At 29.5% G+C, this 24,880-nt stretch overlaps 1 protein-coding gene across 10 annotated transcripts in view; it reads right to left on the bottom strand.

Moving 5' to 3' along the window:
- The window catches only part of LOC145241418 (vacuole membrane protein 1-like), a 258,682-nt gene that overhangs the window by 60,900 nt on the left and 172,902 nt on the right, over positions 1 to 24,880 (bottom strand). For all 10 annotated transcript variants that reach the window (XM_080104569.1, XM_080104397.1, XM_080104818.1 and 7 more), the window contains 3 exons: positions 20,715 to 20,916; positions 6,989 to 7,068; positions 5,435 to 5,516 (listed from right to left, as the gene is read on the bottom strand). In XM_080104569.1, the coding sequence (XP_079960695.1) occupies positions 5,435 to 5,516; positions 6,989 to 7,068; positions 20,715 to 20,916 (364 nt within the window). The remainder of the gene's footprint in view (positions 1 to 5,434; positions 5,517 to 6,988; positions 7,069 to 20,714; positions 20,917 to 24,880) is intronic.

Genomic DNA, 24,880 nt, shown 5'->3' with positions numbered 1-24,880 from the left:
TTGATGCTACACGTTACCTTTTCTGTCCTCGTCGGTGGAGGAGAAATCTTTCATGACTGAGATTATTTTTGTTCCTATCCAGAGTGCCCCTTATTGGTAAGCTGGATTTTGCCCACAAGATTATATGTTGAAATATTTAAATACCTATTACTTTAAATACAGAAATTATATTTAAAGTTTTGTTTTTCTGTTCTTCTATGTTCATTTTCTCCTCATGTTTTTCATCAAAATGTGTAGTGCATTAGTTGTCTCACAGGCCATCATCAGTGATTGCTCACTGCCAGTAATCTGTGGTGTTCCCTGAAGACCAAGTGACAACAAGTCTCCCCAAATTTTCAGTGTTCTCCACCTCTTGACCACTTGTGCAGATGATTGTATGTTATCGCAACAGCCGTTGGTGTTTCCTGGGGTTTGGGTGACAAAATGCCTCCCCAGGGTACCAGATTTGAACTGCACAATTCGAGTGAAGATTAAGTTAGTACTCTCCCACCTCGGTCTTTCCATCCTCCCTGAACTTTCACAACTAGTTGGTGTGGCGCTAGTCGATCTCATCTACACAAGTTTTTTATCATTATTACTATTATTATTATGATAATAATAAGGTGCTTGTGCAGTGTATGCACGTGTATTTTAAATATTATTTCCAAGTTAAATTAAATTTTGGGTTTGTATTAACATACACACAGATTCGAGAAAGTTGTCAATAATCAAATATATAACAAATAAATGTTACCAAAGGCAAGATAAGTTACTTTTCTACCTAACTGGATATGTTTTTAGGGCTTTGTATTACTATACACATAGATTAGAAAAAGAGGTCAAAAAACAAATATATACCAAATAAATATTATAAAATGCAAGATAAGTTACTCTTCTACCTATCAGGAAAAGTTTTAGTGGTTTTACTCACTTTAAAACGTAATCACTTCAAAAATCATACAATGTTTATCGATATATTTTAAAAAGAAAAATGGCGGCATGCTCGCTATTGAACTCAATAAGTTTAGGAAAATGAGTTCAAACAAACAAATTATACAAAATACTGTTAGAAACCCACCGAATATATGTCCGCCTATGTCACGGTAAAATATATTGATAGAGTTTCTAACAGTATTTTGTATAAGTTTTTTTGTTTAAACTCGTTTTCTCAAACTTACTGTATGCAACAGCAAGCATACTGCCATTTGCATTTTTCAAATACATCAGTAAACACTGTTTTTCGAGCCGAATAAACACTTTACATCAAATAAAAATACTAAAGATTTATCCAGTTTGGTAGAAAAGTAACTTATCTTGCATTTGATAACATTTATTTGTTATATATTTGTTTTTTGACAACTTTTTCGAATCTATGCATATAGTAAAACAACCCCGTCATGTAAATTTTATTTACAGTTAAAAATGTTATAAAAAACCAAAAACTTGAAGTTTAAAATATATTTCAAAGAAATAAATTATGGCTGGTGCTAAAATATTGAAAATTCATCGATCGTAAAAAAAAAAAAAACAACTGCCATGAAAAATGCTAACTTTAAAATATTTGAAAATACTCAGTGAAAAGTTTTATTTATTATTAAAAGAACGGACTGAAAAATATTATATAAAAATTGTTTGTTTTGCAGTAAAAAAAAAATAAATAAAATGAAATATTCAACTTTCTCTGATAGAAATAAAAGTTCAAAAACTAGTTCACTTACTATATTTTGTTAGATTAAAATTGTCTCAATGTGCAATTATAATAATTATTATCCAAATGGAGAATTGTTATTTCTCTTTAGAACATACATGCACAATTGGTAACACAGTCGGTAGCCATATTTTTTATGCCTGTTGGTGTGACCACGTGGTTGAATACCGGCAACTTTCTATACCTAGAAATTTTTTTTTTTACATGAGTAACACCACTTATCAAGGCCCAAAGACCACGCGAATATAAGGGTTAAGAGTGTACAGTAGTCAATTGAACAATATAGTAATTGTTAGTAATGGAAATTCGATAAATTTGTTAACTTAAGTGGAACGGCTCATCAAGACAAACCCGCAACATCACTTCTGTGAGATAGAGGTTGCAGAGAAGAGAAAAGGACATCTCCTACAAGTCTACAAAGTCTATTTTGAACTCTATCAAGGCAGGATAAGTCCTTTCTAGCAGCTCCTGCCCAAATGTGACAACAGTACTCCATCCTTGGACGTATCTGGCTCTAATATAATTAGAGAATTGCATCAGCAGTGAGATATCTACTGGATCGATAGAAGGATCCCACCATTTTTCCAGCGGCCTTGACAACAGATTTGATGTACATGTTCCATTTAAGATCAGGAGTAAAGGTCAAGCCCAGAAGCTTGTCAAAACATGAGGCCTCCCTAAGATGAGAGCCATTCATTTTAATTGATGCCAGATGGGGACAGAACGTTGATGATGTAAAGATAGAGGCTTGGTTTTAGATGCATTAAAAGTAACCAGCCACTCCTTTCCCCATTGTACAACGTGCTCAAGATTAGAGGAGAGAGAATTGGAGAGGACTTGGTCATTTACGGTCTTGATGTGCTACCATAGATGGTAGTGTCATCAGCATAAATGCCTACGAATGATGTAAGGATGTGATTTGGAAGATCATTAATGTAAATCAGGAAGAGAGTAAGGCCCAGGATGGACCCCTGAGGGACTCCAGCATTAATACTGAGGGCGTCTGATTTTTGCCCATCAACTACTAAACCTATCAGAGAGAAATGATTTAATAATTGAGAAGATATTTCCAGCTATACCATAGCTGGAGATCTTGTGAAGTAAACCTTTATGCTATGCTCTATCAAAGACCTTTGATATGTCAAGAGCAATTGTCCTAGAAAGGTTGCCTCCATCGAGCGATTCGCTAATCCTAGGAGATATAATTGTAAGCACACCTGCTGTAGAGCTAGCAGAACAGAAACCATATTGTGTGTCACTAAGAAGGTTATTTTTGCTGAGATGGTTGATTACTTCTCTATTTAATACAGATTCCAGCAACTTACTCATGACGTACAGGAGACTTATTGGCCTATACTGAGGGGGAGATGAGCGATCACCTGAATTCTTAAATACAGGCATACTGATGAAATTTTCCAGGGTGATGGGAAGCAATTCTCCTTAAGACAACGTTTAAACAGTTTTGTAAGTATCAGCGCTAGTTCTGGTTGAAGTTTTTTGAGTACTATAATTGGAATACCGTCAGGACTGATTGTTTTACTGGAATCAAGGTTTTTGATTACATTGACAACATCACGAACAGATATTTGTATATTACATAGCGTGTTTTCTGATACAGGAGGAAATATTGGGGATTGGTGGCCTTGGTCGCAAAGGGTAAAATTAGCTGCAAAGTTCTTGGCAAAGAGTTTGGTTTTGTCTGATGCTGGAGTGACGTTACACTGCCATGTTCACCAGCCTACTCTCTCAGTGGTAGTGGTAAAACTCCCAACCGAAAAACTCATGACAAAAAACTGCATTTATGAGATTTCATGTAAGTGTGAGAAACTTTACAAAGGTGAAAAATAAGACTAGAAGAACACCAAAAAGCTGTCACATGGAGAAATCAGAAAATAGCTGACCATATAGATTGAGAGAAAAAGACACCCATTCACCAATGTGAGATGATGTTAAAATACTAGATATAGAAGAAAGATGGAAGATCAGAAAACTCTAGGAAGCAGCGCATATGGTGGATAGCAAAACACCCTAAGCTGTCCAAGTATTGAATTTAACCACATTTGCAATCCATTAATAACAAATTTACATGGGGAAAATAAGAATACACCCAGCCCAAGGGAGATAATCCTCTAATAAAAAACCTTTTTTTTATAGTTGCCTCCCTTGCACTATCTTTTTTTTTTTTCTTTTAAACACAAGACGCGTTGGATATCGATTTATAGATTTTGTAAAACATTTTTTCACTTAGATTAACAATTAGCATAAGGATTCAGCTAAAAACTGAATCCTAAGAAAGTCTTTATAAAAGTACCTTAGTGACCCCTGCAAATTTACCTTTTTTATAATTTACCGACACACCCTCAAACCCACAATCCGATTTTATACACTACAGAGTTAATCCTTTTTCCTTAGTTGAAAAATGCATATGACGAAGGTCGTAGGTTTCAACAAACGAAACATTGTGCCAATAACACCCAAGATGAGAATGATTGTCCGAACAATCAAAATAGAAAAAGTTGTGTTGTTACTGCTTCACAGTGAAATGTTTTCTTGTAGTCTCCAAGAGATGAAGGGAGACAAAGACTAAGTTTAGTAGTCCACTATCAAACAGCCATTGCGTACTTATGTGACATGTTTGTTGAACCCATCCCGAACTAATGACTTAGCTTGTCCATGTTACGTGAACTCTGAATATATGTAAACATGCACACATACACCAAACATTTATAACCACTAGATAATACAAGCATCGGTTTTATGCACACATATTTATATAGACTAGACCCACACACTCTCCTATATACAATCCCATTATACAACACGATGCTAGAAAACTCTTTCACCTACTAGTATTCTATATCTCTACAAAGCCACTGTTTGTATATGCATGGAATAGTTACATCTGGACTAGTGCATCAACTGTAAGCCCCTCCATCTTGGACAGAGTTAAAAATAAGTCTAATTTAATCTGTCCCGCACTATCTAACAAGCTCTAGCCCCTGTCCCATTGCTGCAATGTTCCATTCTTGTGTTTTGTTATAAATACTTTAATAGAAAGTGCTCCAAGGAGTGTACTGCACTAGTGCCCTTGCTATGTAAGTGACCTCCTCCTTGATTAATCCATTAATAAGATCTCACCCCTTCACTATAGTGGTCCTCAGATGCCGGAGGGTTTTCTATTCTAATAATATTTTTCCTCGAACTGCTAGTCTTTAAAATCCCTTCCTGCTGCCTGTTTTCCTGACTGTATCAACATGCATAAGTTGACATATGTGAACAATCATCTACAATATTCTTTTGTCTTTATGGTATCATGCATGTTTAGAGTCAACCTTTAAATTACTTAATTCTTTAAATCATGAAAAAAAAGAAAAGAAAAAAAGTAAATAATAATGTAGCAGACAGATCACTTGATAATTTTCTTTCAATGAAATTAAATAAACGTTTATGTAATTCTTGATTAACAATTTTCTTCTTTTTAATATTTTTTTTTGGTCCAACATTTTTAAAAGTAGAAAACAAAATCCTTAAAAATAGATAACTGTTAAAATCATTCAAAATAAAAGTACCTCTATGCTACAATATAAAGGATTTTAAAAGCTGAAATATTTGCACAATTTGTGAACCTTCCCAAACTATCAAGCCAGTAACAATGCAGAAAATTCTATGAATCTGACTAAAGTCTGTGTGTATGATGAGAGCAGGTCATGTGCACTCAGGATTATCGATTGAAGAAATGATACTCACCCACATAATGGACTCCATTCGCACTTTACTCATTATCATCCATATTGACATTGTTTTTGATTGTACTGATGGACAAAGGATTCTGAAATTATAGAGTTATTTCAGATTAGATTTCAACCCATGAAAATAACAAAGATGAAAATAGTAACCCAAATACAAATTATTAATCTATATCTCAAAAGTTCCGATACATTTATATTAATTACCTGTGTTTTTCTCATTTCACAGTTGATAAATAGGTAGTTTGTGTTGTTATTCTAAGTTACTGATGAATTATCATGAATCAAGGCTAAAAGCCAATGAGATGAATGGATTCACAGTTGAATGTTACAAGAGAATCAAAAATAAAAAAAGTAAAAATTTGATGATTTACTTTATGACAAGTATTTAATGACATTGGATTTTAAGTATGTTGTAGCCAGCTGGGAAGTTATCCCATGTTCTAAAGATGGGAAGATCTGGGTAAAAAAAATTGTGCATGGAAATTCTGTTTGATGTTAAGCATACAGAAAAAGGAATTTTTTTTCAACTGTGGTAGGAAAACAAGTTCTTGCCGTGAATGTCTTATGAAGAGAAACGAGAGATTCAAGTTCAGCTGAGCAACTTTTAGGGTGCTAACAATAAAGCAGAGAAAGACTAGCAACATCGCTTCTGTGAAATCAGAGCTGTAAAATAACAGATTTCCACTAGATTGTGAAGTTTATTTTGAATAGTACCAAGGCGAGAAAAAGTGCTCTGAGCAGCACCTTATCAGGTGTGGGAGCAATAGTTCATCTTAAGGCATATCTGGTTCTTATATAAGTTAAAGATTGCATCCGAGTCTATTACTTTTTGAATCAGTAAAAGGATCCATTTTTTTTTAGTAACTTTAATAAAAGATTGCTTATAAGGCTTTCCATTTTAAAGCTGGAGTGAAAGTCAGTTCTAGAAGCTTATCAAAACAAGAGCCTTCCTCAAGAGAGCAATTCAAGTTTATGCAACACTTACATTGGGAAAAAAAATCATTTTATTTCATATTTTCATGTTTCTACAGATGGATTCACACTTATCCACCTGGACAAAGTGACTGAAACATTAGCAATACTATAGTTTAACTTTTTATCATTCACATTTATGCAAAAGACATTCAGTGGTGAAGCAATTTCTAATAGATGTGTTAGATTCTAGAATCAAGTACACATCTGGTACAGAGAAAAACGTTATTTAAAGTAGATTTTTTTCAAATAAGCAAATAGCAGAGTTGTCTATTTAAAGCTACTCTAAAACCTGGAAACAAATTAAAAAGATCTTTGACCTAAAAATTGTGAATTTATCTCAAATCAAAGCCATCTATCTCATGGCTCAATTGTGATGTTAAATTTTTTCTACATCATTTTTCATTCATGAAGGGCTCATTTTAACAGGTGTACCAGTTGCTAGTCAATCTTGATGATAAATCATAGCCAGTAAATGCATTCTGGGTAAAAACAAAAAGACAAATTTTTAAACAACATGATCTACTTGATCTTACAAATAACAAACTTTGGATGACTGGACAAATGAAAAGGTACTTACTTGTTGGGATAGGGTGGTTCTGGAAAATCCACAGACATACATTCAAATGCAGCTAATGTTACCATTGCTATATGTGGACCCTAAAGAGAGAGAAAAAACTTTATACTAAACACTGAAAATGATTTCAACAAATTGATTGGAAAAAATACAAGTCATAATAATATCAACCTCAAAAGAGCTATTATACCATATTTTTGGTACATGTCTGCTTGTAAAATTGAAAATAAATATCCAATACAAAGATCAAACAACTTGCATTAAAATTTTATACAAATACAATGGTGGTATTGTTTTTATTAGACAAATATTGTGGGTCTGTGTTCAATTCAAAAACAGTAAATTGATATTCTGTTGATAACAATAATAATAAAATTTATAATAGTAAGCAAACGTATTAAATATTTCCAGAATAAAATGCCTGATCAAAAATCCAGATACTCTATAATTATTTAATGCAAATGCTTGATTTGTGAAAATTTGTGATAAAATCTATAATAAAAATAATGTTTTTAACTTGTGATATATATATATATATATATATATATATATATATATATATATATATATATATATATTTTTCCTATAGATATTCCCTCTTTTTACTTTCATGCTATATTTTTTGCCTTCATGCTCCTAAAGTTATCTCTCATTGATCACTTACCCCCCCTACATCAAGTTCTTGGAAATATACTACCATTATTTAGTGTCAATATAAAGATTTGTACATTTCTTACAATTTGCCATTGATTTTATCAATGGAAAATGAAGCCGAGACTGATTGAATTTCTAACACCATCTGGAACATTAGTATGAACAGCTAATCAAATTTTCACAATATAGTATTACCCATAATAATAAAGTTACACGTAGCCAGTGATTAGAGCTCTAACAATTCATCATGTATATCAATTTTCTTTAGAATGGTGTTGTTTATGATCCACAGAAAATTATTCATTGTCAAGGTTTTAAATGAAAATCCTTACAAAGAAAATGTATTAAAATGCTGAAATAAAAATATGCCAACTTTTTTTTAAACTTTCAGTGTTTTTTCTTTTTATTATTTATAGTTGCAATTTGAAACTATTGCTGTTTTTAGGACTTAATTATCTTCATATAGAATATTTTGATTGCAGAAATTCCCCTCTGAACCAAAGTATCGTAGGTTTGCAACAATAGATGCTACATAGAAATTCAATACATCTATACTGATAGCCACTATTTTATGTAGCTTACGACCACCATTTTTGCCACATTCACTCGTGATAATAAAATGCTACATTAGATCCAATGAGCAACACCATCACAATTGTCACATCTATAGAGGAAGAAGTTCCTGTTTTTCTCTCTCAATATTTAGTGCTCTCCCCCCCTACTCTCTCAATATTTAGTGCTCTCCCCCAGTTGTCACAGAGTCTAATTCTACATTTTTCAACTATAGTGTGATTACACCCTCTGTAACTGGCTAAAACATACATAGACATAACATATTCTTTCTGATTTCTGAATCCTAAATAATAATGGATCCCTAGCTATGTTCCGCTCTTTCTGATTGGCTGAGACCTGCCATTCTCGTATTCCAGAATGAAACTAACTAACGAACACTTCTAAAAGTTTACAAAAATAGTGTCGCTCTCCTCATGAGAAACTAGCAGGGTAAATTTGTACATTAGGTACACCTCGCAATTTTCTTTAGAATGACGACATTTATAGTTTTCAACTACGCTGCTTAAGAAAATCTCATTCAAATTATGTGAATAGAAGTACTTATAGAGATATAAAGACCTGTATAATTCACGGGCTGCCAGGTTTGTATGTACACATGCGTGATAAATCTATTTCTCTCCTACCGATATTGCCACCCTCCCACACACACTTTTTTTTTTTTTTAACCATTTGCTGACAACAGTTATTATGGTTAAATTTGTGGGAATTATTTTTCCATCCCCCCTCCTCCAAAAAAGGGGGTTGTTTACTCCAAAAGCCGTTCTTTACATGGGAATGTTGGGGATGTCTATTCTGAAAGCAATTCTTAATATGGGGAGTTTTGGATGTCTATTCCAAACACCATTCTTCTAACATAATACTCAAAGAAATGAAGTGAAAAAAGTTGTAATTGTTCTGTTTTACACGTTAAAAAAGACGATAAAACTGGAATTTAGTTTAATACTATTAGTGGAAGAGTTGAAAAGAGGAAGACTTGAACAACAAACAGAAACAGCTAGGACTGCTACCACTGATTTCGATCACTATATAACTTCTAAAACTTCTATGTTTACTTTCTATTATTATTCAAATGGACCATTTTTCATAATTTTATGAATTCATATTGATTTACGCATTTCCTTGTTTTTTTTTTTTAGATTAAAATAGTACCTGCAGGTTATCGCCCCAAACCAGCACTAATTGCCAGTGAGAGCCAGATTATTTTATTTCCATCACGGCTGCCAGTGTCCGCAATTGTTCAGAGACGGCAGTGGCCAACAACAACAATCGTAGTTTACTTTTTTTGTGCATGGGGAGAGGGGGGGGTGTACTGGTGGACGCCGGTTAATGGGTTCTGCTAGTTTTAAATAAATGTTATAAATAAAATATGTATGAAGCTAAATTACAGCACACTATTATGTAAAATAAAATAAGTCAATATTTATTATTTTCAAATTAATATTTTGAAGCTATACACCATCATCAGAATTTTATATTTTTTTTCTTTTTAGTCCTCGCCATGGTGGTAAATAGAAGAATACAGTTAGTAAAGAATTCATGTGCTGCTATTCAGCAGTGATATTTTCCAATACTGGAAAATTATGCTGGCGCACATGATAGGAAAGTCAAAGTTGTGTCTTTTATAATATAAATAAATCATTTAGATATATATATATATATATATATAAATCATTTAGATTTTAAAATAAAATATGTTTATAAACCAAATTACAATGCAATATATGAAAGTTAAAGTTGTGTCTTTTTATAATATAAGTGTCATTTAGATTTTAAAATAAAATACATATAAAATATGTTTATAAACCAAATTACAATGCAATATATGAAAGTTAAAGTTGTGTCTTTTTATATCACCTCTTGTTATCATTGTTTCATTTTTATTTACAAAAGAGCAGAGTTAGATACAACGTTGGTTTTTAGGGAAGGAAATAAAGTATTTTTTTTTTTTTATAAACAAAATAATTGTTTTTGTCTATTTCAATGTGGAAAAGTAATGATTGTGTTCACTTGCAGTCAACAAACAAGTAGATTATACTATCACCTGATATTCTGTTTTCTAAAGTTGTTATTTTATCAACTTTCGGAGTGGTGTCTTTTTTATTTGTTTGTTTATTTAATAGAAATGGCTCTAGACAAGGCATGAAACCACTTGAAAGAAGCTTAAATAATACTTAAAAGCCAGAAACTAGCCAATGTGTTAGATAGATTCTAAGAAAACAGCAATTCTTTCCCTTTTGTCAGAAATATCACTCATGAATAAAGAAGAAAATTACCAGGCTGTCGAAAGTAAATCAAAACAAGGGATGAAAAGTTTTTGTTTCATTATCAGTGATCAAAATTAATAACCTGATTTTGCGAAAGTTATTAGAAAATTTTAAGTAAAAAATAAATCAAAGTCTCATGTTCATCCTATATTTTACACAAACTTTGGTACTCATGCAGAGAGTGATCTGTGCTGAAATAATAACGTTATTATTTAAAAAGCCATCCTTAACATGGGGAGGAGAGGGTGTTTTGTACCTATTCTGTACTTTAACCATACAATTGAATAAAAAACATATAGTAAAACTTTAATTAAACGTGGAAATACGATTTAAAAAATAGTGCGGATCACTCTCTGCATTAGCACCCAAACTTTTATTGAAAATTTATACCATTGTTGGCATGCACCCAAAAGTGGCTATTACTAATACTACAGGATGCTAGTGCACTAATGCCCTACATAACCTTGTGTCACATCTTTAGTTTGGGGTGGGTGGTAAATGCAGTTAAAATTTTAAACCTGTTTATATAAAAACGATACCCACTTCTTTTACGTAATCTAGATTTCATTAAATGAATTCAATGACCTAGAAAATTTACATTTTTGAATAAATTGTCACAATCAGATCATCCAGTTACGTCTGCAGTCAAAAGCACTCAAACAAAACAAGTTTTTCACATTAAAAAATACTGCAGATTTTTTTTTTTTTTTTTTTTTTTAAGATCTGCTGAAGCAACAAAAATCACCTTTTTTGGTTGTGATAGTGTTAATAGAGCTAATCAACATTTCGGAGGGTTATCTGAGGCCCAAACAATACATATGGTAAACTATTACTTGAATATAATTTGTTTTGTTTTTTTACTCATACCTGGCAGTTAGAGTTATAGGTTAATATATAATATAAACAATGTCATTAATGCATAATAAGCAACCACAAGAAGTCTCTAAATTTGGTGTATTCATTAGACCAACCACGCACCCCTCCCACCTTTTATCTAGAAATACAAAAATCTTCTAAGTCCTCATTTACATTTATCTAAAAACGATTCAAAATATTGAAATAAAATAACCTCTCATTTACAATAGTTAGGCATTTATCACATTCAAAAGTACTGAAATGCAAAGCATGTGAAAATTGTACTATTTGTGAATAAAAATTTGATATCACTTTGTTATAATTGATTATGAGAAGATAATGTTTACACCTCATAATAGATTTGGGGATTCATTATTGCAAAGATTTTATCCTTTATTTAAGTAGGCATATGTTTCAGATTTATTAAATAATTTAAAATCAAAGCTTGCTCGAATACGACTTTAAAAAAAATTAAAAAATAAAAATACAGAAGTCATGGAACAAAGACATTATATTCTAAAAAGATCATGTAAATTGATCAAGTATATTTTTTTTTAAGAAAATCAAATTTTATGAACATCAAGAAAGCTGGGAGCCATCATGTTTTTAAGAATGTGTTAAAATTCAAAGGTGAACAACTGAATTCAAATCAGCCTTGTAACTGCTACAATGTACTCTTAAAATCACTAAAAATTGTAAAAATATTTTCCATATAAAAATCTACTTTATCAATTTACGTAATTTTTGGAATATGACCTCATTCTGTGACACATGCATACAAAGATTTTTCTGTATTTGTTTTTTTAATTATGTATAATTCTAAAAAAGAACCAATAATTTTTTTCCTTCTGATGAGGTCTGATTTCTTCGAAATGCCTAGGTTTATAAATGGCTTTCCATTGTTATATAGTTTGAATGGAATAAACCTGCAAAGTATATAAATTGAGATTTATTTTCTCTTTAATAATCTCTCCAATATTGAACATGTTTTCATCACATTAATATAAAATAATAATCTATAATCTTTGTCCATTCCACTTTTTCTCAAAAACAACTGGGTCGATCTGGCTGAAATTTTGTATGATATGGTCCAATGAGTACAATGTACAAGTATTAAGGTATCCATTTTATGCACAGTTAGGGATTAATAGGGATCATTCAACACAATACCACATTTACTCTAGCATTAAGCACTCATTCTAAATCAACAAGCTAGAACTTTTGCCAAAAAATTTAGTGATTTTATAATAATTGAAAAATGATGTGTAATTCAATGTTATACAAGAAATAATCACTTATAGAAAAGCATACATATTTTTTTATTCAATGGGCAATATACATTAGTTTGATCTTCCATCAGTACCTTTGGTTTTCTGAAACAGCCTTTCCTAGAAGATCAGACTAATGTATTATGCTCATGGAATAAAAATATTCCCTTCTTTAAGTGATTAAGCACTTATTTCTCCTAACACTGAATTACACATCCATGTATATATGAAGTAAGGTGCATATATTTCTATATACAGTAATAACTCCTTAACTATCCAATCATTATAAATTTTAAAATAGTTGTTAGGCTTAAAGTTGGGTAATAAGGGCTATATTTAGTTTTATATAAACAGAATAAAAATGAGGCAGAAGCCTTTTGTAAAAATCAGGATACCTTAGATGTTTGTAAAATTAAATAAATATCCCCCAAATTTCAGTTTATTTGGAGTACTTTAAAAAGTATTTTTAGGAGTATATTATCTCTCATTTGAAAATCTAAATATTTAAGATCTGCATTAAATGTTATCCATTATATTATTTTAAGCTTCAGAGGGTATAAAAGTGGCACAAAACGTCTGTTCTGGGAATTAATTTTACTTGTTTTAGGATTGGTATTGTTCTTTCTTTCTATATATATATATATATATATATACTTTTACTTTCTTTATATATATATATATATTTACTTTTACTTTCTTTATATATATATATATATTTACTTTTACTTTCTTTATATATATATATATATATATATATATATTTACTTTTACTTTCTTTATATATATATATATATATTTACTTTTACTTTCTTTATATATATATATATATATATTTACTTTTACTTTCTTTATATATATATATATATATACTTTTACTTTCTTTATATATATATATATATATACTTTTACTTTCTTTATATATATATATATATATATATATATATGTGTGTGTGTGTTTGAAGTAATACATAATAGAACCAGAACATATATTGGGGTCAAAAACTGTAGTTTTAAAAATAGATTTAATAATCATACAGCATCCTTTAAAATATCACTAGCTAATAAGAAACAAACAATATCATTAGCAAATTGGATTAAGGAATTCAGAAAAAATAAAATTAACTACAAATTAAAATGGTTGATACTAGAAAGTCTGAAAGATCTAATATTAGAAAAGTTACATCGGCCAGACTTGTTTGGTCAATGTAACCTTTGCAATCTAGAATCTTATACAATAATATATAAAGCAAACCTTAAACGCCAGGAAGTAATTCCAAACTGTTTACATAGATCTAAGTATATATTGTCTCAGCTAAAACTTGATTAGAAGCATAAATTAAGTTAAATTAATTTACAATGCATGGAAAATTTAATTTTGATTTATAGAGATTAATATATAAATAAAAAATTAAAATTAAAAATAAAGTAATAATTTTTAGTTAAATAAATAAAGCTAAAATAAATAAAATATTTTTTATAATAAATTAAATATAAAGTAAATGGAAAGGGTATGGATTTTAGATGCGTTGTATTGACAAATTTCAAACTATTATCATGATAATATAAAGTAAAAGTAGGATTACATTTTCTAATATTAATTTATGACTTGTTTAATTAATTGAAATAAGTAAGCAGTGTATGATATATCCAAGAACATCTTGGCTTATATAACATGTTTAGAAGAATAGATTAGAAGAAAATATATTAAACATAACATGCTGATGTAGTATTTTTCTTTATGGCGATAAATATATTATATAAAGTTAGCTAATAAAGTCAAATAAACTAGCAATTGTAAAACATTATAAATTAATTAAATCAACCAAATATAATGACAAGTTATAATCAGATTTATATTTTAAATAAACTCTGAAGGTAAATATGATGATATATCTCACATAATTTAGTATTTAACAGTGATAAATAAGAATGAGAAATTAAATATTAGATTAGGGAATAGTAGTTAATTCGTAATGTAACTTCTGGCTTGATCGCAATGTTTGGACATATTAAACATTAGTTTGCTAAGAACATTAGTTAATGGATTGTAACGACAAATTTTTAATAATCATAATACAATAAAGGTATTTCTAGAATTGAAATCCCAAACATTGATCTAAAATCCACTGTATATGTTGAAATAAGTGAATGTTGTATGATTAAGCCAATTGTGTTAATTGTTAGAATGAATGTAAAACAGTAGTTATATCTATATTTATGAAAAATTGAACATTAATTAGGGTAAACCAATTTTTTTTTTTTAAATATATATTCACTAAACATTCATAATTTTATTTTGGAATTATAGGTTAAAATTTTAAGAAGGAAGAAAAAGGGTTGGAGGAAGAGGGGAAAAGTAAAAAGAAGGCAGATATAAAGAAAACTATCAAATGAACATATGAAACTGTGAGTGTAAAGATTGAAATGTTCTAAACATTATTATAATTACAGTACTTAAACATTAAGTAGGAGTTTAACTTAATTTTAAATATAGAAAAGGTAAAGGAGGTAAGTTGAATATATGTCAAAATAACATTAATAATCGTTAAATAATTAAAAGTAAAATAATTAAATATTCATTTAATTAAAATAACATACCATTATGTAATTAGGGTATTTTTAAAATGTTAAACTAATTATACATAACTAGTTTGAGAAATGTTTATTAATAATTGAAGAATGTTAGAGTAGTGAAAGTATGTGAAATGTGAATTTTAAAGTATTACTGTCAAAATAATTATAATATTAATAAATTATAGATCAATAAGCATATGTGTAGTAATTCAATAATTTATAATTCGATATTAAGAGGAAATTATGTTTATTAACAAATAGAAATTATAATTCATCTGATGATTATAATTTAATTTAGACTATCGATAAATAAAACTCAAATATATGATATTGTGTTACAATATTTTTGGATTATAATGGGGGTATGATCCCGCATAATCGGGAGATTCTATTTATAGACGATGCTGCTAGGAACTGACAAATCGAATTAATTCACGTTCTGCTATCAACCAATCAGAAACCAGGATTGCTCCATAAATATTAAACCTTTCTGTAGCAATTTCTCATATGTTTTCTCCGTCTCAACACGGGAAGAATCTTTTACTCTGTGGATTCCAACTCGAGTTCTGTCTACTGCAAACCAGTCACCTCCCACGACTTGTGTAGAACAACGAACCATCGAAAACTGTTCTGAAACTAAACATGGCTTACACTTCTAGATATTGTATATTGAAATAGTTTTAATACTAACATTTTATATTCAATGTATAAGTTAATTTATAATATATATTGAATTAATTAATGAAAAATATAAAATGAATGACATTGGAACTGCATAAATATTTATTAGGAAAAAAGAAAGTGGAAGGAATGATAGAAGATAAAAAGAAAGATAGGATAAAAAAAATCATATTTGAGGTTTTGATCAAAGGACAATAACTCTTATGCTTAAAATAAAAAATTGAATTATTAATATTTTGGCTCAAGGTAAACAATTATGTTAATGGATTATATAGCAAATTCATAACTTTCAACTAAATAATATATTTTTAGAATTAAGGAATACAAAGAATTATTTATGCAATAATAAAGACAAGTAAGTAAAAAGAACTTAATAATGTATAGTTTGGAATTCAGATTAATAAATAATTTAATACAACCAGAAAGAGAAAAGTTTTTTTTTTAAGTTTTGTATATGTAAACATGTGTAAGATTATAATCATTGTTATTTGGGTAAATATGGATATATTAATTATAATCATTGTTATTTGGGTAAATATGGATATATTAATTATAATCATTGTTATTTGGGTAAATATGGATATATTAATTATAATCATTGTTATTTGGGTAAATATGGATATATTAATTATAATCATTGTTATTTGGGTAAATATGGATATATTAATTATAATCATTGTTATTTGGGTAAATATGGATATATTAATTATAATCATTGTTATTTGGGTAAATATGGATATATTAATTATAATCATTGTTATTTGGGTAAATATGGATATATTAATTATAATCATTGTTATTTGGGTAAATATGGATATATTAATTATAATCATTGTTATTTGGGTAAATATGGATATATTAATTATAATCATTGTTATTTGGGTAAATATGGATATATTAATTATAATCATTGTTATTTGGGTAAATATGGATATATTAATTATAAATTGTTATTTGGGTAAATATGGATATATTAATTATAAATAATAAATTTACTAATTAATACATAGAACATTTCTGGCAGAATATACCTAAATTAATGTAATTTGTTTATATGAATATGTGGGTTTTAGTGACTTTATTTCTAATTTCCAAATGGTGTAATGTAAGCAAACTATAAAATATTTGCAGTTTCTATTTCAATTTTCAGATTTTTTTTTAATCATGCCCAAACACATTTTATTTCTTTTTAATGGATTGATTATTGCTATTTCTTCTGATGAGTTAAGGGCAAAATAGATTCACTGATTGATAAAATAATTAAGTAATTGACTTTGTGCTACGAAACAGATACTGTCAAAAATTGTAAGTGTCAACTGAATTAAAGGAATAAATTGTAAGATAGTCAACATCATGAAATTTGGAATACAGACTTATTTATTCGTTACTAGCAGTTCAACCCAGCTTTTGTTGGGGGCTATGTACTGTCCATAGCTTTATGTGCACATATCTATAATATAAAACTGAACGTCTGTGTGTGTGTCTGGTCACGAATAGGCTCCTATATGGTTTACTATTATAGAAAACTGATCACATATAATGATAGATGTATCGAGACACAGGAATGGGTATGTTTGATCTGGCATAATGATGATTCATTAAAATTGTGGGGGCTGCTGGTCCATAAAGTATGGAAATAAAAAATTTAAAAATTAAAAAAAACGTTTACAAGTGTTTTTGATATTGATGTACATAATAATACTTTGATAAGTATTTTTTAACTTAAATAGGGATGGTATGATAAAATTGTGGGGTCTGCGTTCACGCCTGGCCTTCATAGAATGGAAATAGGCACACACTTTAATAAAGACTTTTCATATCTATCTGCGTAAGTATACTTTGATAATTATGTTTCAATTTGAAGAAATATGGTATAATAAAATTATGGGTTGTTCGTTCGCACCTGACCTCCATAGAATGGAAATATGTCACAAAGTTTAACAAGATTTTTTAATATAGATCCACAGAATATTGTGATAAGTGTTTCAGTGTGAACAGGTATGGTATAATAAATTATGGGGTTTATCTATAATATTTTTATTTCATAATATTTTGCTTTGGTTTTGATACCCCCAAATTCGAAGCTATCTCTTAATAACCCTTCCTTTTCATAACCTATCATACTTTCATAAATCAGAGTCCATTTTCTGTAGGCTGTTTTTGAACCCAGTCAACGACGGGTACTTTTGCTAGTATATATATATATATATATATATATATATATATATAATAAAAAGTTTGGCACATGTCTAGGTAACCTACATCTAAAATTTCAAGTGTTTAGACCCAAAATTGGCGGAGGGGTTTGATAGAGTCTGCAATGGTCAACTCTTTCAACTTTGATCTCTTGGCAGCCAAACTTTTGCCCAAAAACTGATTAAAAAGCTTGCTGCATGTTTGAATATCCTTTATGTAAAATTTTAAATGTTTAGACACAAAATTGATTGAATAGTTTCCTAGAGACTGCAAAGGTCAAATCTTTGGAACTTTAACACCTTGGTAGCCAAATTTTCAGCCAAAACCTGATTAAAAAGCTTGCCCCATGTCTGAATACACTTTGTGTAAAATTTCAAATGTTTAGACCAAAAATTGGCTAAGAGGTCAAATTTCTTTTTAACTTTGACCCCAATTTTTACCCCTTAACAGTTTTTTTTAGGCTCAAATCAAGTTAAAAAGTTAGATCCATGTCCAAGTAACCCACATCTAAACTTTCAATTGTTTAGACCCAAAATTTGCGGAACAATTTGATAAAGTTTTCAAAAGTCAAATCATTGAACTTTGATCCCTCGACAGCCAAATTTCTGGCCGAAAACTGATTAAAAAGATTTTCCCAAATCTCAATATCCCTTATGTCAAATCTCGAGAATCTGAAAATTGAAAGAGTAATTTAGTGGTGAAATGCGCACACACACACACACACACACAGACAGAAACAATTTCCACATGTTTGGAATTGATCCAGAAATGCCGGTTATATTTTTGTATACCCATATAGTGTTATGATGCCATTTTTTTCTCCTGTCCTGATGAGAAGCAGTTAGCTTCAAAATGCTATGACCTAAAGAAATTCTTTTCTATCCTTATTGACCTGATGATTCAATAAAGTTCTGCATAACTTTTATTCCTTATCTTTTAAATTTAATTTATGAATTGTTCTCTTAACCTAGCAAAGTTTCTATCTTGATAGGTTTGCTTTATTCAAGAAAATATTCTTTTTGCTCGTTTATTTTACACACACACACACACACACACACATTAGCAGTCTGACCAGTGTTGCCCGATCATGATAGGCTTAAATATTATATTTTAATTCATGCAGATTACGTATTTCAATTATTATATTGTACCCAATACATACTAGTGATATTAAACATGAAAAAAAAAAAATGACTTGAGTGCCATCAGTTAGAATTGAAGCCAAAATATATAACTCCAGCCTTATTTCATAGCCTTTGAGCCACGCCCATATGCATAGAAATAGTTATAAAAAAAAAAAAAAAAAAAATTTAAAAAAATAATGTGGTTTAACGTATGAATGTAGATTTGTGCATTTAAACAGATTTAGTCGACTACTCCTGCCAAGGTCAACTGTTTTGTTTTTGATTTTACCTCTTTAGCAGCAATTTTTGCCAGTTAAAACCTAATCAAAAGTGTGCTACAGATCCGAATACCTTATATATAAAATTTCAACTCTATAGACCAAATATTCAGATAGGAGTTTGGTAGAAACTTTTTGCACATACACTGATAAGGTCTCTTTTATAGATTTATATATATATATATATATGTATATAAATATTTCAGTGTGTTAAAACACATCTTAAATTATGTATGCAGAATTTAGAAACCATGGATGAATTCAGCATGATAGTGAAATGAAAGCAATCATCTTATAAGAAACCATAAAAAATGAATAAGTAATTAATTAATGATTGTTTTCCAAAAGAATATGCAAATTAGTTAACCTTCATGTAGTGGCCCGCATATTTATAATCGAGTATATCAAGCTAGTTTTAATTTTTTAATAGAAAAAGTTTTCTCTTAATACCAATGTCAGAACAAGAAAAAAATTCAACCATGTGTATATATATATATATATATATATATATATATATATATATATATATGATTTTTTAAATACAGTTAATAGCTTTTTCCATCATTGAAGATCTTTTACCTTAGAAAATCACCCATATATTTTTTGAATATCAACAAATATTTATCATTTTACTTATAAAACAGTAATCTACATATAAAATTGATATTCATAATTATAAGCCTTCTTTAAGATAATTGAAGTTGAGCCCTTACAGGAGAATTAACTAAAGGGAATCAACTAGTGATATGCAACATTAGGCTTTTGATCATCAAATACTCAGACTGCTTTACTGGTATGCTTGCATTTAGCATTTATAGATGTTTAATTTCCCTTAATTCTTATATTAATTGCTGCTGGCTCAGGGTAACATCCTAACCAATGAAGCCAAAGGTTGACCTTGTAACTGGGCTTGAATCTCCCAACCAGCAGTAATTATCATTTCATACACTGATGAATGCTAAAGCATGAGACACTAGTATCTGTAGCTATAAACATTTGATATCATATTATATACACACATACAATTACTATTTTATATATTTAATAAGGATCAATTTTTTTAATTTTATGAGATGAATCGAAAATGTATTCTAGTAAATAATTCTTTTACTATTATTCCTAAAATCATAAAGTTGATTTTTAACTTAATTTTTATATGATACTAATAGAATTTATTTTATCACATGTCAGATACAAATACAAACAGAAAAATTTCCTCCTCAGAAAAAAAATGGAAAATGATAAAAAAGAAACCAACTTACCAGATATAGTACAAATGTGTGTAGGCCGGTGCCAAGGCCGACAGAGGAAAGAAAGCCAAGGCCTACCCAGTAAGCATACCACAGTAATGTTTTCTCCAAAACTGCTAAATAAGGTTGATGAGGTCCTTTTAGATTATAAACTACACTTAATAATGTAATTACCAACACAATTCCAAGCACCCAAAATTTTCTTTGTAACAATCTGAAAGACAAAAGATTTTTAAATTTAAAACAAATTCTTTTTTTTTTTTTTTAAATACATAGAATACTTGGAAAAAAAAAATTATATATATATATATATATATATAGGTCATGCTAACTATGAATAACAAAATAACACTTCTACTTAGTCATGGCTAAAGGGATGAGAACAATCTATCCTTGTTGAGTCAAAAAAAAAAGTGGGGGTAGAATTTGGCATTAAAATTCCAAATTTGTAGACCAAGAAAAATGTTGTGAACATCACAAGATGAGAATACTTAAATTCATTGTTTTATAGCAATACAAGTCTACTTTATATATTAAAATATCAAGCATCACAATCAATATGAGAATAGTTGTCCATATAATACAAAATGCAATTCAGATCGACCTTATATTAAAACTTATTCTTTAAATATATTAAAGTTTTTAAAAAAATTTGCTACATTATACTTTTCGATTATAGATTCAATAAATTCAATTACTTTGGAATTGTTTTCTTAAGATGGATTTATAATTTTAGGTTTTGAAAATTAAAAAAAATTAAATATAAAAACGTTTACGTACATTTTTTTTGTCAATGCAAACAATTACATATTTTCATTTGCAAATATATTTGTTTAGACTTGATCATCTTTATATATATCCTTTATTATATATATATTAGGCATAGAATCTAATTCACAAATTTCACAAATATTAGTGAAGTGGATTCGAAGTTCAAATATAATGTTTTAAACATAATTAAAATCGAAAAACCAACTGAATGGTTTTTAAACAATAATTTTAAGTGTTTGATGTTATAATTATAACAGGTATGATACAATTTTTTTTTTTTTTAAGTTACAACTCACCTTTACTGTTATTAATATTATACCAGGTTTTATGTCTCCGATGTTGCTTCTTTCTAAGAGTAATGTAAGATTTGTTAGGTGAATCATAACTTAAAGTTAATTTTTATATGGTCTTCAGGATCTATAGTTCAAATTTCATGCAAATCAGAGATATTAAATATAGAAAGGATAAAAGGGGTCAGTTTTGAGACACCAATATCAAAATATATACAAACTATGACTAAAGCATCCTACTGATTAAAAATGTCATTGGTCTTGCAGGAGACTAACCAGTGGAAATTGATAGGCACAGATTCAAGAGCATGTTCCAGCCAGTTAGTTACAAGTAACTAGAAACCTTTTCAGACAATACAGCTTATACAAAAGTAGAGTCCATCTGGCTTACATAAATGCTTGTGTAAAACTAATAAAAAGTGTGTGCATTGTATAACTCATATCTTCATATTCGTCAGTTAATTCCCTGTCCTGATGAGATGCAATATCAAAATCTCATATTTCCAAAATAATCATTGTGGATATAACAATCAGAGTCCTGTAAATCTTTCATCCACTTGATAATATATATGTTAATAAATATATGTGCAACATGTCTGACAAATGAGAAAAGAAGATGCAAATCAATTTTCAAAACGTTTTTTTCTTTTTCCTTTCACATTAATTTATACATTAACTTTTTTGTTTTATCTTTTCAAATAAGGAGTTTTACTTTCTTTATGCAAGTTCTTTCAATGTCGCTGCTCACAAGAGTCAACAAGCCAACAACCTGGAAACCCAAGACTCAAGTTTCGCCCTCATTTGGGCTCAATCAGTTGGACACATCTGAACTCTAGATTTGAAACCCAAATCTCTTGCATGCAAGATGAGCACTATACCAATTGAGCAAATCGCCACACACACAAGAAAGTCTATTAATACCAACCAAGCAGTCTCAAGCTTGGAGAAGAAACTAAAACTTGCTGCTATGGTTTCAAATGAATTGAATTAACAGCAAGGGGAAACTTGATTCTAAATATTTCTCACATGTTATATTTCCTCTCTTTTGGAAATGGGATACTATTATGAATATCTCCAATATCAAATAATCCTTATACACTGAAATTTACTTCATGTAAAAAAAACAAAAAGGGGAGATATAGCATATGAGAAATATTTGGAATCAAGTCTCCCTTTGATGTTATTTAAGATCATTTGAAACCATAACGGCAAGTTTTAGTCTCTTCTCCATCAAGGCCAAAGGTTTTGGGGAAATATCAGATATTCCGTAATTAGGGAACTAGGAAAACAAATGACTTTGAAACATTTTATGACTGTAAAAAAGTGACAAAAATAGGCCTTAAGTACAAATGTCACATAGCTTACTATTCAGGTCATTACCTTTCTAACGAACCTTTATTTGTTAAATTCTGATCAATAGTTGCTGAGATTTCAAACTTATAAAATTTTCAAAAACTGATATATATATATATATATATATATATATATATATATATATATATATATATATATATATATATATTTCTATACGTAAATCCTATCACTGGTACATTGTGACTTGAACTGTGGAACCGATGAACAGAGAAAACTTCAGGTATGCATTAAATTTTGTAGACAATTATTTCAATTTAATAATGGTCTATTTCTTAAAGAACAAATCTGATACCTTGCTAGCAACTAAAAAATACTTAGCTAACATGGCCTCATACAGTGACAATGTTATAGAATTCACTAATAAAGACTATGAACTTTTATTAATTAACCATCACATCAAACATGAAAAATCGGTCCCTAATCCACCTCACCAAAACAAAACAGCTGAAAGATCATGGTGGACACTTATTGAAATGGAAAGATGTCGAGTCATTGAATCAAAACTCAAAAAAAAACTCTGGGCGTATGCACTAATGACTGCTGCATACATATGCAACTGGTCCTTTAATAAAAGAGCATCTAGAACACCTTATGAAGCTTTCTGTGGTAGAAAACCAAATTTAAGAAGAATGCATGTATTTGGTTCAACTTGCTTCACATTTATAGATATAGAAAGCAAATTATATAGCAAAACCGGTCAAGGTATATTCCTTGGGTATGACAAAAACAGCCCAGCCTACTTAGTATTTTTTCCAGACAAAAATAAAATGAAAATAATCTGATGTATAAAATTCAGATACATTTAATTTCAAAGATGAAAATCCATCATATGAAGAGGATGAATTAATATTTCCTCAAATTCATAAAACAAGATATGACAATAAAATCGCCGTTGACGAGGACAAGAGTATCAATAATGATGACAGTGATGATGCTTATGTCGAAAATTCATCAGAATATTACCCAAAAAGAAGTAGAAGACGACCCGCTCTTTTGTGGTCGACAATTTAGAAGATTATCAAGTGAACCTATTGCTATTCCATGGATAATACACCAAAGCAATTAACTCAGAACATTGTCAGTAATGAAAAGTGAAATAGAGGCTTTAACAGAAACTAATACCTATTCAGTAGTGCCTCTCTCTAAGGATAAACAGGTCATTTCTTCTCAAAAAAGACTACAGTGTCAGACGATGAATAGTACAAGTCTAGATTTGTTGCTTAGTGATACTCTCAGATTTATGACATAAAATATTTTTCTACGTTTTCACAAACTACAAACCTAACTACAATCAGACTTTTATTGTAAATCACATCACAATATAACCTTAACATCCATCAAATGGACGTAAAAAATTATTATTTAAATGTCCAGATAGACTGTGAAATTTATATTACCCCTCCAGAGGGATGCATGATGAAAAATAAAAATTGCATGTGGAGGTTTAACAAATCACTGTATGGTCTAAGACAGCAGCCAAATTTGGCATACAGTATTTCATGATTATATGATTGAACAACAATTCAAACAATTCCCAGTGAACCCCTGTTTGTATACCCAAAACAAGGACCATAAATTACTGATTTTAGTTTCATGGGTCGATGACATTTTAATCGCATCAAATTGTGACATAATGGTAACTGATGTCAAGAACAGATTAAATAAAAATTCAAAATGACTTATCTGGGTCAAATATCCTGGTTTCAGGGCATATAATTTACTCATGGGTATATGGCAAGACTA

The sequence above is a fragment of the Euprymna scolopes genome, chromosome 1 (genome assembly GCF_053919585.1).
Source record: "Euprymna scolopes isolate OS-2025 chromosome 1, ASM5391958v1, whole genome shotgun sequence".
Taxonomy (NCBI): Eukaryota; Metazoa; Mollusca; class Cephalopoda; order Sepiida; family Sepiolidae; genus Euprymna; species Euprymna scolopes.
Note: the sequence above shows the minus strand (reverse complement) of the source record. Positions and strands in the feature narration are given on the sequence as shown.